General features: G+C 42.3%; 1 protein-coding gene across 1 annotated transcript in view; it reads left to right on the top strand.

Annotated features, from left to right (window-relative positions):
* cep350 (centrosomal protein 350) overlaps positions 1-15,601 on the top strand; it is a 32,330-nt gene that overhangs the window by 822 nt on the left and 15,907 nt on the right. Inside the window, exons 2-19 of the mRNA XM_054602318.1 lie at positions 1,697-1,785; positions 1,942-1,985; positions 2,152-2,260; positions 2,346-2,511; positions 3,373-4,034; positions 4,208-4,321; positions 4,602-4,730; positions 5,922-6,041; positions 7,260-7,987; positions 8,144-8,262; positions 10,311-11,332; positions 11,534-11,675; positions 11,980-12,149; positions 12,293-12,479; positions 14,092-14,282; positions 14,430-14,593; positions 15,058-15,168; positions 15,295-15,435. Of these exons, the coding sequence (XP_054458293.1) occupies positions 1,710-1,785; positions 1,942-1,985; positions 2,152-2,260; positions 2,346-2,511; positions 3,373-4,034; positions 4,208-4,321; positions 4,602-4,730; positions 5,922-6,041; positions 7,260-7,987; positions 8,144-8,262; positions 10,311-11,332; positions 11,534-11,675; positions 11,980-12,149; positions 12,293-12,479; positions 14,092-14,282; positions 14,430-14,593; positions 15,058-15,168; positions 15,295-15,435 (4,395 nt within the window). The 5' untranslated portion in view covers positions 1,697-1,709. The remainder of the gene's footprint in view (positions 1-1,696; positions 1,786-1,941; positions 1,986-2,151; positions 2,261-2,345; positions 2,512-3,372; positions 4,035-4,207; positions 4,322-4,601; positions 4,731-5,921; positions 6,042-7,259; positions 7,988-8,143; positions 8,263-10,310; positions 11,333-11,533; positions 11,676-11,979; positions 12,150-12,292; positions 12,480-14,091; positions 14,283-14,429; positions 14,594-15,057; positions 15,169-15,294; positions 15,436-15,601) is intronic.

Genomic DNA, 15,601 nt, shown 5'->3' with positions numbered 1-15,601 from the left:
CTTCTCTGAGTATTGCCGACCAGTCTTTTGCACAGTAATGACATTGGTGGTCGGAAGCTATATTGCAACAGTCCCAGTCCCTACATGTGTGTTTTTGTAGTGTTGTGTGCACCCATAGGTTGCAGCACTGAGCCGATACTGCAGAGCAACACGTCAGTCTGCAAGAGAAGAAGGAGATAAGGCCATCTTTGATTTCACACAGTTTTGGTTCGTTTTAGTGGAAATCACAAACTCTCCAGCTGGGGAGTTTGTGTTTTATTCACCCTAAAGTTCACCCCGACATGGTTTATTCTTACACTGACTGACTTCTCAATTTCAAAGGACTTTGTAAACGAGCTTTATGAGCTCTAAATGTCTGATTTGCATGGATGCACTCCGACAGCAGTACAGGACCGGTGTACCGGGCTGAAGTCCCTGATCAAGCTTGTGACTTTAGACTCTTGGGTAAATGGGTGTTAGGAGGTTCCTCTCACAAACGTAAACTTTAACTATTCGTTGTGAAATGAGCTTCGAGAGAGGTTTGTCATTGAATGCTGGAGTGTGCACTTTTCACAACTTTTGCCAAAAGTAGCTAACGTCAGCTTATCTCCATAGGCAAGAGGACATTACATCACATTTAGCAGACGCTTTTATCCAAAGCGACTTACAATAAGTGTATTCAACATAGGTATTCAAGAGAACTACTAGTCACCAGAAGTCATAAGTGCATCTCCTTTATTAAACAAGCCTCTAAGAGCATAAACCAGAGACAGAAGACACACTTAAACATTAGTATGTATGACTTTACTACCGTTTACACATTAACGGTATATAGTTTTAGCTGCTAACAGGAAAGACGTAATCACACTGTTCATTGGAGTTCACGGTCATCACTGTTTTGAAGACAATCTGTTAATGTAGAGACATAGTTTATGTTCTTCCTGTTAGCTCTGTCGGGATCGCCTCGGGGCGGTGTCACGTGATTGTCATGTCTATAAGGCATGACTTCTGAAGAACTGCTTATGACTCAAAGCGCTGTGCAAACACCCATGAGCCAAGGAAAAATGCTAGTTTTGCTTAGTAATCCATGGTACAGTTAACTGATTAAAGTGGCAAAAGACTTTAGTATGAGGAAAAGAAAAGAAAACGGTTAAATATGATTTTGTTATTGACTTTATGAGAGTATTATTTACGTAGGGCCGGACACCTGTACTCCAGCTTGACAAGTGCTTTGAGTAAACATCTTATGGCTAACATGTGACTAACTTTGGGACTGCTTACCTTCAACATGGAATCCTTTAGAGGAATGTGCTGTGGTAGAACCGGTTTTAAATGGCAAGCTGCCATTTAGCTGTCATAGTAGTTAGATGTGTTACACTAGGAACTAATAAGGCTACACAGGACACATAGTATGTATTTAACATTTTTGTTCACAGCTTGGCATTGTTAACAGCTCCTGATCTAGACAGGTGTCGCTAAGGCTTGTTTCTGTCAGTCATTTTCTTTTCTGAAAGTGATTGATGTATTTTGTTTCTGTATGCTACTCCTTGTTTTGGTTTCAGTCAACATTTTTTAGTTTTATCTGCCTGATTGCTGGATTGTAACTGTTTTTTGTTTTCAGACTGTGTATATTTTATTCATTATAAGAGTTGATTTATGTCCCATTTACCTTCGCTCAGTATTGTATTTTCATATTTTGCCTCTGCCTTGGCTTCAGGTGAATGTGAGAGATGAGGAGCAGCAGGAGGACTGAGGCGTCTCTGAAAAGCTCTGCAAAGCAGCTTACAGATCACAATATTGGCACAGGTGAGGACAAGATTTAGGTTCAGTTGTATTGTTATATAGTTCTCACGAGCACTTTATTTGAAATGCATTATTTAGACATGTCATATGAGTCGTTTACATAGCAAGAGGTTCTCTGTCACCTAACAAATGGATTTTTAACCTCTTTCTTTTTGTCAGAGCTTACAACTGCATGGAAAAGTTTGTCTCAGTCCAAAGCTGCTGTAAGTACACCTGGAGCAGTTTTCTGCTGAATGACTTTGTTTGTCAACTACTCAAAAATATTTTCCATTTTAGAAAAGTTAAGAAATACAGCCTGCAACAGCTAATCATGATTCCCTTTCATCATCACATAACCCAAGGAGTCTGACATGTATTCTTCCTCTTTAGTTGCGGCATATAGAAAACCGTCTAGAGGCAGCTCCAGGGACAGGGGTTCTCCTGGACTCTGTCATGGATCCACCCAAGAAGAAATCCTCCAGGACGGTTCGCTGCAAGGGTGAGTTATTTTCAAAATGGCATTATCACGAGTTAAATTCCACACTCAAACTATAATTATTTCAACATTGATTTCTCCATCACAGATGGTCAACAAGCTGATGACCATGGAGGAACTACAAAGCGCAGGGGGCGAAGTCAGCAGAGTCCAGAAAAAAGCAGCTCACGCAGCCCACTGAGAAATGCCACCCAGGACAGCAATGTACGCAGGAACAACAGCGTGGAGTTCAGGGAACCGCTAGCCTCCTACAGGTACAAAAACTGCATCAAAATGCATGTTTGACACATCGTTAGCCTCTTCTCTCTAGCTAAGGTACTTTATTTGGATATGCTGTCATACTCTGAACTGGATATCTGTAATTGCAAAACACATTGGTAATCGTTTTTCAAATCTTCTACAAAAAAAACCAAATAAATAAATCTATACCTAAGAGTGTAATGCCTTTATTGTACCTTCATTCTAAAATCCCCTTTATTAATTTTACTGTTTTAAATGGTATTTAGATGATACCAATCTCACTATATACTGTGTTTGTGCTCCGTGGCGTGACAACAGAATAAGATGGTGTTTATTCCTCAACTGGGCTGTGATATTTTCATTGTAATTATTGCGTCAGCTCATTGTTTCAACTTGATACATCAGGAGAGCTCTTTCACCTAAATAACAGTCAGTCCCCCAACGCTCTATGCTCTTTAAGACTTTCCATTCTGAGACCATATGTTGTTGACATCTCCTCTGAATAGCTCGTTGCCAAATGTCTTGCGGGTACCTCAGTAGCTCAAGGTTCTGCTTTATCCAGTATTACTGCAAAACATTAAGTTTTGTCTCTGGTATTTTCACAGAATTACTGGGTTTCAAATGTGAATATCTTTTCAAGGGTTTGTAGGGACCAGAAGTCCCTACAAAGAAAATTCCACTTTTTTTTTCATTCTGGTTAAACATTTTAAATAATTTTCATCATTGAACTTAAGTGACATCTTGAGTTTCACTCCCTCCTTCTATACCCTTTGACCACCTAAACATGTGCTTTTCTGTATACTCTTCTGTGATTGGTAAATTAAGAGTAAATCTTGATCCCCTTCCTGATCCCATGTAATCTGGTTTGTGTTCAGAGCGGCCACCCCTCCGCCACATCCCTCCTCTCAGCTTGAGACCTACAGCCTGCAGTCAGTGCCAGGGTCTTCGCACCCATCCTCTCCGCCCCCCTCAGATCCACTGCTTAGCCAGCAGGTCTACCAGAGAGACACCAGGGACAAACAGACGGACAGGGACCTTGACAGCACACACTCCTCGGCTCTGGAGAGCACAGAGGTCCGTTACCTAAATGACCAGCCAGCCCTTGACTCCCTGAGGACTATTGGAAAGAAGTCGCATCTCACAGGTGTAAGAGTCTCTGCATGGGAGGAGGCGCAGGAGGAAAGCACTGCAAAAGCACAACTCGGTATGGATAGCCAAGAGTCAAGCCCATGTCTAGCTTCAGCCCCTGGCTCCGCACAGCGAAGGGAGAGCACTCCCTCCACCAGCCCTGGCTCAGCTTCCCAGCGGCTGGAGAACCTAAGGCGACATCAACCTGATGATAAGCTGGAGAAGCTTAAAGAGCGTATTCGAAGGCAGAGGCAACATCTGGAGGAGGCTGCAGAGAGAGAGAAGCTGCTGGGTTATCTTGAACAGCCCGTTATGGCAGCTGTGGGGAGTAGCAATGCTGGTACTAGCAACATGCCCACTGCAAAAATACGGAAAATAGCAGCTGCACCGCCTGCACCTATATACAAAGGTACTATCAGTGTAGGATATATCCCAAACTTTACATTTTCTTATTTGTTTGACCTTTTGTTAAAAAAGACATAATAATATGTAAATTGCTTAATGTTTTAGGAATGCAAATGATTGCTTTAAAGTAGGAAACAGAATGCTACAGCTTACATCTTCAATCCTTTTTACTCCCAGGTTTCAACAGTACTGAGACAAAGATCCGGACTCCCGATGGGAGAGTTTGGAAGGAGGAGGAGTTCCATAACCTCAGTAGAGAAATATACAGAGACCTGTCACGACAGTTTGCTGGTAAGCATAGGACACAACCATTTTCTGAGCAAGCTAATGATTGCACATGAATGCATGGCATTAAAGTGTATTGATCTCTCGGAAGCGCAACAAATATTGTATCAGCTGTTTTCTATAGAGGAGTGTTGCATAAACAAACATGATTTATGCTTATAGTCTTTGCTTCAGAGATTTTGACCCAGGGCACAGGGCTTGTTTTTTAAAAACTGATAGCTTTTTAACTGAGACATTTTTGGTCAGTTTTTGTTGTTTATTCTCTGCTTTTGTCTTCTGTGCACAGAGAGCACCAGATCCAGAAACCAGCAGCAGAGGGAACAGAGGGCAGACAGGTCCAAAGAGAGGAGGCCTCCCAAACCAATCCGGAAGGTTCACAGAGCTGCTCCTTCCTCTGACCTTAATGCAAAACCAGGTAAAATAATCATGTACAACAATAATGAAATCTTTCATTTGAATCTAATTGGTGTGATAATGTTGTAAACGCGTCAGACCGACATCAGAAGCCAGTGTGTTCAATACAGTATTCAGTGTTTTCTTTCCATCTACTCAGTTGTCCCATACACAGCCTGTGTGTGTTCTAGTACATTAAGCAAAGGCATTGCTGGCTTCTAAAGCAGTGTTAAGACTCTAATCCCTGAAGAAATGTTCAGTATGTGTGACATGCAGGTTGTGTAGCAAACAGACACCCACATTAAAGAATCATAGCCACATGCTGCTGTATTTTCTCAGCTAGATAGCTGAGAAAACTCCCCCCCTCCCCATTCACAAAGAGGCTTCCAAAGGCACATGTGTAAACTTTATTGCTAGATATCTTCATCTGTGTGTCTATGTAGACCTGGACACAGGGGAAGTTCTGTATACTCCTCTGTTTATATATCAAAAAAGCTAATCTGGATATCCTTAAAGCTGACTGTAAAATATACCTCTCCTATTCTCTAGCTCTCCTTCACTCTGTGCATGGTGTCTACTTGTGTTCGTTCCAACTTTTGTGCTGTTTCTAAAGTCTGGCTGTTCTCTCTTTCGTGCTGGAACAACACTATAAATAGCCCCCTGAAATCTGTGGTCAGGTTCAGTTGCTCATCCACCCCGTACAAACAGCTGCTTAGTTAGTGGATGTACAACTTCATTACCAGGAACTGCACCTCGGTGGATTACAGTCATAGGGAAAAGAGCTCTAGAGATTACCCCATGTAAAGAGACATTGCTGTTTATTAAATGTAGTTTTCCAAAGCTCTGAGCACCACAAATGCAATTCTACACACTCTCATTGTCCTGGGCTGGTGGTAGTACTCTGAGCAGTAGAGATCGGAAGGGATAACTATGTGTTAATTTGGGCCTAAATGTTGTTTTTCATAAGGTTAAGTGACCATTTATTACCAAAGCAATGCTCCTTCACTTTTAAATGGTTTTTTTTTTTCCTTGTGTTTCTTCGTTCTCTAATTCCTGTGTTTTATTTATTTTCTGGTGACTTTATCCGGTGCTGTCGTGTCTACTTATGTGCTAACACATGCAGCCATGTTCCATAAGGTCAACATGAACAATATTGAATTTCAATGCTCTCTCCTGGCCGCATCGTTGGTGATAATGTTTTATGTCTTTGTAGTGATAAGCCCTGCATCATGGCGGGAGGGCCAAAAGCTGGTAAAGATGGTACTGGGTCCAGCTCCCAGGCTGCCGAGGGAGGAGGACAGATCCCAGCCAGCTGACAGACTGAGCAGAACAGGTGGGACATGGAGACCTATACTCTACCCTTCTATACATGCAGCTACACCCCTATGTTATATTGCTATGCTATGCCAATCGATGAGGCCAACATCCAACCCAGCTTGCTTACACAGTCATCTTTGCTGTAACCATTTTTCTAAACTGGTCATTAACCAGCATGTCAAGATGTAGAAAGGACATAGATAGAAAAAGTGTTTAGCTTTCTCAGGGGGTTTAAAGAGCCACTCAAATGTGTCAGGTTGACGTCAAAAATGTCTTCTCTGCATTATTCACGTTGAGTGGCATCTAGGACTCTAGACTTAATCACCACAGTGTGAATTTTCTCGTCTCCCTTCCCCCTCTTCCTTTTTTCAGATATCTTCTCTCCTCATTTTACTTTTATCTGTTTTCTCATGTTGCTATTGAACTTTCACCTCTAAAATTGTCTGTACTGGTTGCTTTTACCTGTAATGGGGTAAATCTTTGTACTTGGACAATGTCATATCTGTTATATCTGTAGCCTTTTACAGAGTTTTTTTTGCATGTCTGGGACTCACAGACTGAAAACAGCCCCAGCCAAAGAATATCAATAAATAAAGAGTCTTTGGCTGCCTCTGGTCACACAGCCTCAGACTCTGTCTCACACTCTCTCATAGTGACACACTATCTGCATCTGTACAGGGTACCATTGACCGGAAGGAATATAGATTGACTGGCTGTTCTGGTCGGGTGCACAATTAGACATGGCCTGATTTCCAGAGACTGCAGAGCAGGGAGAGGCTCACTGCAGACATGTCCTGAAAAAAACAAAAAACAGTCTGGATTAGATACTTAAAATCTGGATGGGAATTTTCAATTTGGCCCAGATTAGAGTTGCCATGGCAAACCTGCCCCCAAGCCTCATTTAGTATGCGTCTAGCTTTGGAGCTCTTTAACTGTCAGTTGTTGCAGCATTCAGTGTATTTTAAGCTTCAATAACCTGTTTATTGAACATATTAATCATAGATTACCGGAAAATAGTTAAAAGAATTGTATAGCCTACTACTAGTTAAACAAAAAAAAGAGTGTTTAAAGACCAGGAACACTTTCACCCGTGATTAGGTATGAATTGTGAAAGGAAATTTTACATTTTCAATGTGCCATCAACCTAGCTTCCCCTTCAAAGGCTTAGTTTAGCTTTAAACTATTTAGAAAGTGTGTTCTTATGTTAGTAAATGTTTTCTCCTATGTCCACCAGCTTCCCGTCACCGCTCAGGTTCAGACCCACGCTCAGAATCAAACCCACGGCCTCGCCCTAACAGCACAGAAAGGCCTCAACGTGGATTTCAATTCAAAAGCCACTCCACAACGCCATCTACACCCTCATCTGCAGATCGGGAGAAGGCTCCAGTGGGTGCAAGCACAGACCTGTTATCAGCGGACATCCAGGGGATACTTGATGACCTTCAGCTGGAATGCAAAGCAGCTGAGAGGGAGGAGAGGTCCCGGCAAAGGTCCCGGGGACGGAGCAGCGGTACGAGAGGGAGAGGGGGATCAGGGTCACGAACAAGGGCTCCAGTCTCTGTTTGGGGAACCGCGGTGGCAGCAGGTAGCTCCTCAAGAGGCTGCCACAGCGCCAGCCCCACTGCACACCAATCAGAGACTGCTGACACGGGGCAGAAAAAACGACACTATGATGCAGACACGGTTCGCCAATACATTTCAAGGCAACAGGAAGAGAGAAAGCGGTGTCGAGCAGAAGAGAAGAGGGCACTGAGAGAAGAGGCAGAGAGTAGAAACCAGAGACTGCAGGACCTCTACAGGAAGCAAAGAGAAGCAGCTAAAACCGCGGCCCCTCCTAGCGACGCGGCTGTGGCCCCGGTACAAAAGCGACTACAGGAGACATACACCAAGCTGCTTCTGGAGGAGGCCCAGCTGGACCAGGAGGCCACACAGACACAACCTGCTGCTCCTTCTAGTCAAATGGTATTGTACATACGCATCACACATGGTTACCTTATTTATATATATGGAAGCTGCATTGGGGTAGAATGAGTAACTAAGGGAAGTTAATGAAAATATGATCTAATAAGAAGATAAAGAATATGATTTGACATGTGTGTTTACACATTTGTGCCGCAGAGACCGATGTACCAGCCCTCAGGAGAGTCGGACAAAGAGAACAAAAGACTAGAGGCCCCACAGAGTCCGTCGAGCAGTGACAGGTCTTATAATGACCAGCCACCTCCTCCATTATCCAGGTACACACACACACACACACACACACACACACACACACACACACACACACACACACACACACACACACACACACACACACACACACAAATCTGCCTGCTCACCTCCATCACCCTCCAGAATAACAAACAATTTGTTCACCCAGATAAACAACATACAACTCAGTACAACAACAGAACACACATTCTGGTATCTACTGGAAATAATTGACCTCATGCAAGAACATTTTCTTGATCTTAACTCTCGCTTACTTCCGCACAATGGGCTCGTACGAGTTTGCTGCTTCAGATTCAGCAAACGCTCCTTACTTCAGACAACTGTGTAAATTACCAGCATAAACATGATGAATGCAACCTGTGCGTAACTGAGAGTGTGTTCATGAGATCTGTAAATATGGTAGTACCATATTTTAAGGCTCCAGAGGATGTTCGCCTGGACAGCGACTTGCATAAACCTGCATGTGAAGATGTACGTGAAGAACCATCCATCTGTCTCTGCCCATATCAGCCAGCTGTCTAAAGACACGCTCTCTACCAAGAGCCTGGTTAATCTTCTCACTGACTTAGTTATATACAGAGACAAAGTAACCTTTAATTGGTGCATAAAAGTCATTTTGCACTTTGAGATGTTAATATTGATATTTAAGTGTTATACAACAGCATCAATAGCCAATTTTGAATTCAATTTTAATTTTAATTATAAGGTGCAATTTATATGGGGTTTTCTAACACAAAATTGCTGAAAAGTAATGAAATAAACAATCTTAAGTTAAAAACGTAGGCTTTGACAACAGCAGACTAACTGCAAGTGACTCCTATGACCGGTCTGAACCGCTTGTAAAGTTTTTTTTATTGCCATGCAAAAATTCAAAATAGGAGAAAGTGAATACGGTGGTGAAACTCTCACAAGCCACTTTCGATTGAATCTCATGCAAATGGTTCTTGCACAAGGCCCAATGTGTGGGGGATAAATCCTAGGGAATCATCTGACTGTATCAAACAGAGAAACTGTTTGTTTCCAGATGGTTGGCTTTTTGGGCACTTTCACAGTCAGGGCTCCTATTTTAGATGCGTTAAAATAACTTCTCAAATAATTGACTGGAAATAAAGATGATTGCGGGTAATACTTTTAGCTTTAAAACATAGAAAATATTATTTTTCTCTGTGTGTATTCAGTGATTATAGTTATTCTCATCTAAAGTTTTCATCTCATTACAGTGTGTCCCCTATTCTGTTCATTATGCTCTGTGCCATTAACATTTGCTTATCAGACTCGTGAAAACATTTCTTCTCTTCATTAAAACTACAGTTGCAAAAATATCTTGCTGTAGTATATAAAGGTGTCTTTGCAAGGGAGAGCAGAAACAAATGTCAAGTAAAATTGTACAGTACACCCAATTCCCAGAATGGCTGTATATGTCCTGGCTGCAGAAATCCTGGGTCATCAGTCCAAAAAAAAGTAATAGATGTTATCATTTAAAAAATTCACAAAATGTTTTTATCCAATGGAATATTCTGCTTGAATCCATATTTGTTGGAATTTAGCCTTTAAAAAAAAAAATTTCATTGCGGTTTTCTCTCCCGCTTGCTGCACACAAAATTACATTTAAACAATCACAATTAAATAATCATATTTTTTTTTTGATTGATAAAATCATAGAATATGATGACAAACAGTTTGGAAGCTTTGATTGTAAAGAAAAAAAAAAAAGACAATCATTACAGCCCTGTCCATAACAGAGCAAAGTTTTGTTGAGCAAGCACATTGAGAATGGGGATCCGGGGTGTCAGATCTCTAAATGCACTGTTGAATGTGGATATTCAGAGATTATTTTTATAATATTGAAGTTCTGAAGGTAAGTTAGTTCAAATCAATTTGATATCGGCATAGAAACAAAACAAATAGTCAATATATACGATCCGATCGCCAATCGGCTCAAGCCTAATACACTTAAATATGTTTAATTCAAACACTGTTTTTAAAGCAAGCTGTTTGCATCTCTTGTCTTTCCCTTAAACTTCTCCATCTGTTGTTGCTCTTCCCACTACAGGAATGATCTGGATATTGGAGTTGCCTCTTGGCATCAGCCTGACCGTCTGAGCCCAGCTGTCCAACCTACCAATGGTCCCAGCAGCAGTCGGCTAGCCCCTTTCGGTGATCATCTCCTCTCTCACCTTCTCAGGCTGGAGACTGCGGTGGCAGCTAGTGACCTGAAGCACACCCAGCAGCCAGCAACACCACCTTCCAACAAGTCGCGGACCAAGATGTCCCGCATTGAGGCCCTCAAGGCCACAGCCGCTTCCCTCTCCAACCGTATAGAGAGTGAGGCTCGGAAGCTTGCTGGGGAGGGGATCAACTACGGTATTGAAACTTCAATGGACTTGGATACTATTAGACCCTCTCAGGCTAACCTTGATGATGGACACTGGGCAGAAACAGCCACCCCAGAAAATGATGACGTAGCGATGCGGATCCAGAGGATTTTGACCAGCACAGGTCATAGTTCATACAATGGCACAGCTCTTCCAGGAACAGGCAATCTGCACGCCTTCAGGGGACAGAAAGAAAACAAAGGCACACACACCAATTTGACTTATCCACAAACAGCTGATGTAACAGGGCCAACTCTCAACAGTTACACACATGAAAGGAGGAGGCTAGTCAACGGCCTGGACAAGGTAGAGAGAGTGGATCAAAGGATAGGGTCTGGATTGATAGATGACAAGGATAAGAATCGGACCGATCTCCATGACTCAAGTGCTGGTTCCATCAGTGAGGGTCCTCTTCTGAGTGAAGGGAGTTTTTCTGAGGATGATGCGAGCCCTCCTCTCCGCTCCAACAATCGTGTTCCTAAATCGGCAGATTGCCTGAAGGCAGTGGACTACTGCGCGGGTCAAAGAAGGGATTACCAGCGTTTGTCAGAGTTCCAGAGAGAGGCAGCGAAGTGCCCGGCCCTCAGCTCACCCTTTGCACAGCATGACGGCAGCAAAGCAGCCTGGGAGGAGCTGAACAAAGGAAGCCCTCTAAGTGTGATCAACATTTTCACGAGGAATCTTCATGGCCACGTTACAGGTTAGTTCCCATATAAGTGTCCTGTCTAATGAGAAATGGTGAGAAAGTTGTCGTAATTAGGTATTTATGGATAAACTTTTTAATGATATGTAACTATACGAGCTACACTGAATGTTTATCATAGTAGAACTGACATACAGATAGTCAAAGGCAAGATCATAAATATTTCTCTGTCTGTTCTATCTCCACCTTGTCCCGCAGTGAGTGACAGGAACTCTCCCTCTGCTCATTCTTTACACTCTGGAAATGGTCCGGTAGACGCAGCCGTCTATGAAGATGATTTTGTGTCATCGCATAGCAGCGGAGCCAGTGGCCAGTTAAAGAGGGGCTCCAATTCTCGCAGGTAAGAAAAAAAAAAAAAAAGAGTGGATGGTAGTTTTTAAAGTGACCACTGGATGGCATTCATGTCACACAAATAGAAAGCTCATGCTGCTCTTTCAGACAGCAATCCCCCTCTGCATTCTGGAGTTCAGAGTTTTTCCCTTACAGGTTTCTTAGAATGAGGTGTAACTGGTACAAGTACTCTCAGACGGATTAACTCTGCCGTTTATCCAATGCTCACTAGAAATATTTGTTTTTGTGTGTCACAGACCCTGAGTTTTATTCAAAAGTGATTGATCATACGTCTTTTCTTCCCTCACTGTCAGTGTGAACAGCCATTTTGAGGAGCTGATGAGGAGGTCTCCTTATGACAAAAGTCCAGGAGGCATCAATTCCCACCATTCATCCTTTCACTCATCTGTTCACTCACCACATCCGTCCTCTGGTTCACCATCTGGCTCCTCACCCTTCTCCAAGCACTCTGCCAGAAGAAGAGGTGAGAATAGACAGTTTTGCTTAATTTCTTTGACAATTCCTATTTTTCATTTTTATAAAAAAAAGAAATAAAGAAAATGATCTATGTGGTCAAATGCTGTTTTTTTTGTAGTTAACAAATCCCTCTGCTCAAATCCTCTGCAGGAACAGCATCAGACCAGAGTGATGCCACTCTGGTAGAAGAACAGAGGAGTTCCTGCTCACCTCCATCAGATGCTTTATCCTCTGACTCCAGGAAGAGGGGCTCAGACAAAAGCTCTGCCCACAGCCAGAGCAGGAGTGTTCACTCTAATGACACTATAGGGGAAACTGCAGGGCTTTCTCAACAAAGGTAACTATCTTTGGTAGACTTGATTAAAGGGGATGTTTGTTACTTTAAGTTTCGTCTAATGCTGTAAAACTTTCCACCTGCAAGGTTTCAGTTTGAGTGTTTTTAATTCAAAGCATCTCTTAAAATATCAAATTGAAGAGTCTGTGCAGTGGTATCAGTGTTTAAATTGCCCACACATCCAGTTGCCTGTTATTTCCTTCCCTCCTCGTTTTCTGTCACCTGTAGTGTAACACTGCTTTGTGGAAAGAGTGATGGTGCTTTTGGCTTACATTGGGATATGTTTATGCTATCCTTTATCTTTTAGGGTCACAGGATGATTGTATTTCTTTATTTCCTGGAACTTTTGTATTCACTGGATACAAATTAATATTGAAATTAGCCTGTGAAGCCACACTGTTTTTCCAAGCTTAACTGAAATGTAATTTAAACACTTGGTCATTTCAAATGTTGCTTTTTCCAACCACTCAGAATCCTCCACTTGGTATACACTGTATCACCCAGAGGTTAATTTATCAGGGCATGACTAATCACTTTACTGCACTTGGAGAGCCCTAGTTGAGGCTGCCAGTCCAAACAGTCTTGTGGCTTGCTGTTCTGTTGAAGGCCTGAGGGTTTAAGCAGCCATTTAGTGCCCAGCAACCAAAAGAGGCTTCAGTTCAACCCAAGACAGAAAACAGTGGCTATTTTGTTTTGGGGGCCTGCAGGGTGGTTGGTCGGGTCAGCCAGCTTCACCACAGCTTGGGCCCGCTGCCGAAGGAAAGGAGCGTTTTTTTTTTTTTCTTTTAATCTCAGTGCCCAGTATTGACATTTGAGCCTTCTAGTGGTATTCTAAAACCCAGGTGGCAGATTCCTGCCACTCTGTGGAGCTTGTGTGTCTGACATGATAAAGGCAAGACTTTCTGGCAGGATTGTGTCTTTTATAGCACCATCTACAAAGAAGGTCGTTGGTTAACTTTGGGGTTGACTTAGTGTTCATTACAGTGGTTTTATTTCTGTAGTAAGAACAAAAGTATAACCATATATCTCAATGAGCTCTGTAGGTTTTTGGCAGATAGCATTCATAAATGTTTCTGTTCTGACAGCCAACTGTTTTATCATTGAGATCATGCCAACATTGATGTATTATAATATATGAATTGAGTCTGATTGTTATCCTTTGAGGGAAAAAGGTGCCTCAGCCTGCCTCCTTATTGGTAGTATATCCTGTAGAGTATATCCTGATGTCTTTAGACCCCGTCCTTGGCCTCTGAATCATCTCTGAGCAGCACAATATAGCCATTCATAGTCTGGGCCTCTCATAGCAGGGATATGCTGCCTCAGTCAGTTCTAGGGTTTGCAGCACGAGAGGCTCTTTCTTTACCATTTTGGTAACCCTCTCTGCAAATCTTGAAGGATCCACTTTTCCTAGGTATTAATGATTGGAATTATTTTGTTTTAGAAAACAGTATTTTACTGAATCTATATGGTTTTAAAATCATCAAAGTGATACATTTAAGTCTACAAACATCCACTTTAGAGGACATGTTGTCTGGTTTCACAATAGTTATTGATCTTTCATTAACTACTTACCTGAGCTTTTTTCTTTCTTGTTTTTTTCTAATTATATTTGTAGTTTGGGTCTTGACAGTAAGAAGTCTACAGCAGCCAGGCCCAAACAGGGTTCTCCATCTGGCTCTCCATACCCGGGTTCTCCTCCAGAAGCGGACTCTCCCAGTGAGCCTGTGAGAAGTGCCTCTCTGGGGGCAATTAATCCAAACACAGGCACCACAGCTCGCAGTGGTAGAGCAGAGCCCAGGACCACAGGTAGATAAAACTCATATTAATATGATAAACAACAGACGTTATGTGAATCAGAACTCCACAACTGTAGAGATAAAGGTCTGACCCACTCCACCAACATACCCTTTTATTAATCTCTCTCTCACCCTCTCCACTCTTCCTTTCTCTCAGGTGAACTACAGTATTCGCCTGCTGTCTTGCAGCAGCGTATGGCCGCAGAGCTCCACTACCTGGAGTCCATTGAGGAGTCAGTCCGACAGCTGGGAGACGTGGAGCGGGTGATGGGTGTGTCCATGGCTCAGCAGGAAAGCGTGTCATTGGCCCAGATGCTCAAGGTGAAAAAGAAGTTTGCTGCTGAGAGTAACAAGACTGTAGATAAGGACTACAGAGAAGCTCTGCCGTGTCTAAAGTATTAAGATATAAACAGTTGTATTTATGTTAAACAATTACGATAAGAATACCACCAGCTTCAATAATTCTGATGAGTTATTATTTGGAATTATGTATGTAGCTTAATATTTTGATGATTGTAAGATAGCACTCACTCTAAACCCTGCTTTAATGTATAAGTTATAACATCTGCACTTGATGTTATGTACAATACAAATGGAAATTAGACAGTTAAATAATTCCTAATTTAATTTATAAGGGACTTAAATGATTTGTTGCTGCATAAAATTTACATGATAAATACCCTAAGTGTTTTTTTGGCCGCCATACATTTAAGTGACTTACTACCCAACTAATGTCTGTATCGATTTACTGTATTGACCTGCTCTCTGAACTTTGACCCCTGCAGGCCAGGCAGCAGTGTCACGCGCGTGACCTCTATGAGCTGAAGATCAAGGCTGAGAGGGAAGCCCTGGAGACACAGCTACAGCTGGAGGAAAACAGGCAGAGAGTGGCCAGGGTACAAAAACACATCCGCACACACACCAATTATAGCTGTTTGTTTGCTTCCTCACCTTTTGAACTCTAAGGTATGTGTGCTTTTATTTTTCTGTCTATGATGTCCATGCTTGTTTTTTTTGTCCAGGCTCATATAGAACTGCAGGAAAACTTGGCGGCAAATCAAAAAGAGACCTTGGAGGGCCTCCAGGAGGCAACTACCAAGATGATGACTCAACAGGCTGAGGCAGCGCGGTACACAGCTGACACTGCCCGACACATCAAAGAGGTTAGCAATCCCTGCCTGGAAAACGGCCCGTGTCTTCATTTAGTAACAAAAGCCGATTGATTGTTGAGTTTCAGTAAAGAAATAACAATACACACAGTGGAGGAAAGCGTAATATCCAGTGTAAGACTCATCCAATCAATCATTTGATTTGCGTATTGTGTTCTTG

This window comes from Anoplopoma fimbria, chromosome 8, assembly GCF_027596085.1.
Source record: "Anoplopoma fimbria isolate UVic2021 breed Golden Eagle Sablefish chromosome 8, Afim_UVic_2022, whole genome shotgun sequence".
NCBI lineage: Eukaryota > Metazoa > Chordata > Actinopteri > Perciformes > Anoplopomatidae > Anoplopoma > Anoplopoma fimbria.
This window is presented reverse-complemented; position numbering and strand designations above follow the sequence as displayed.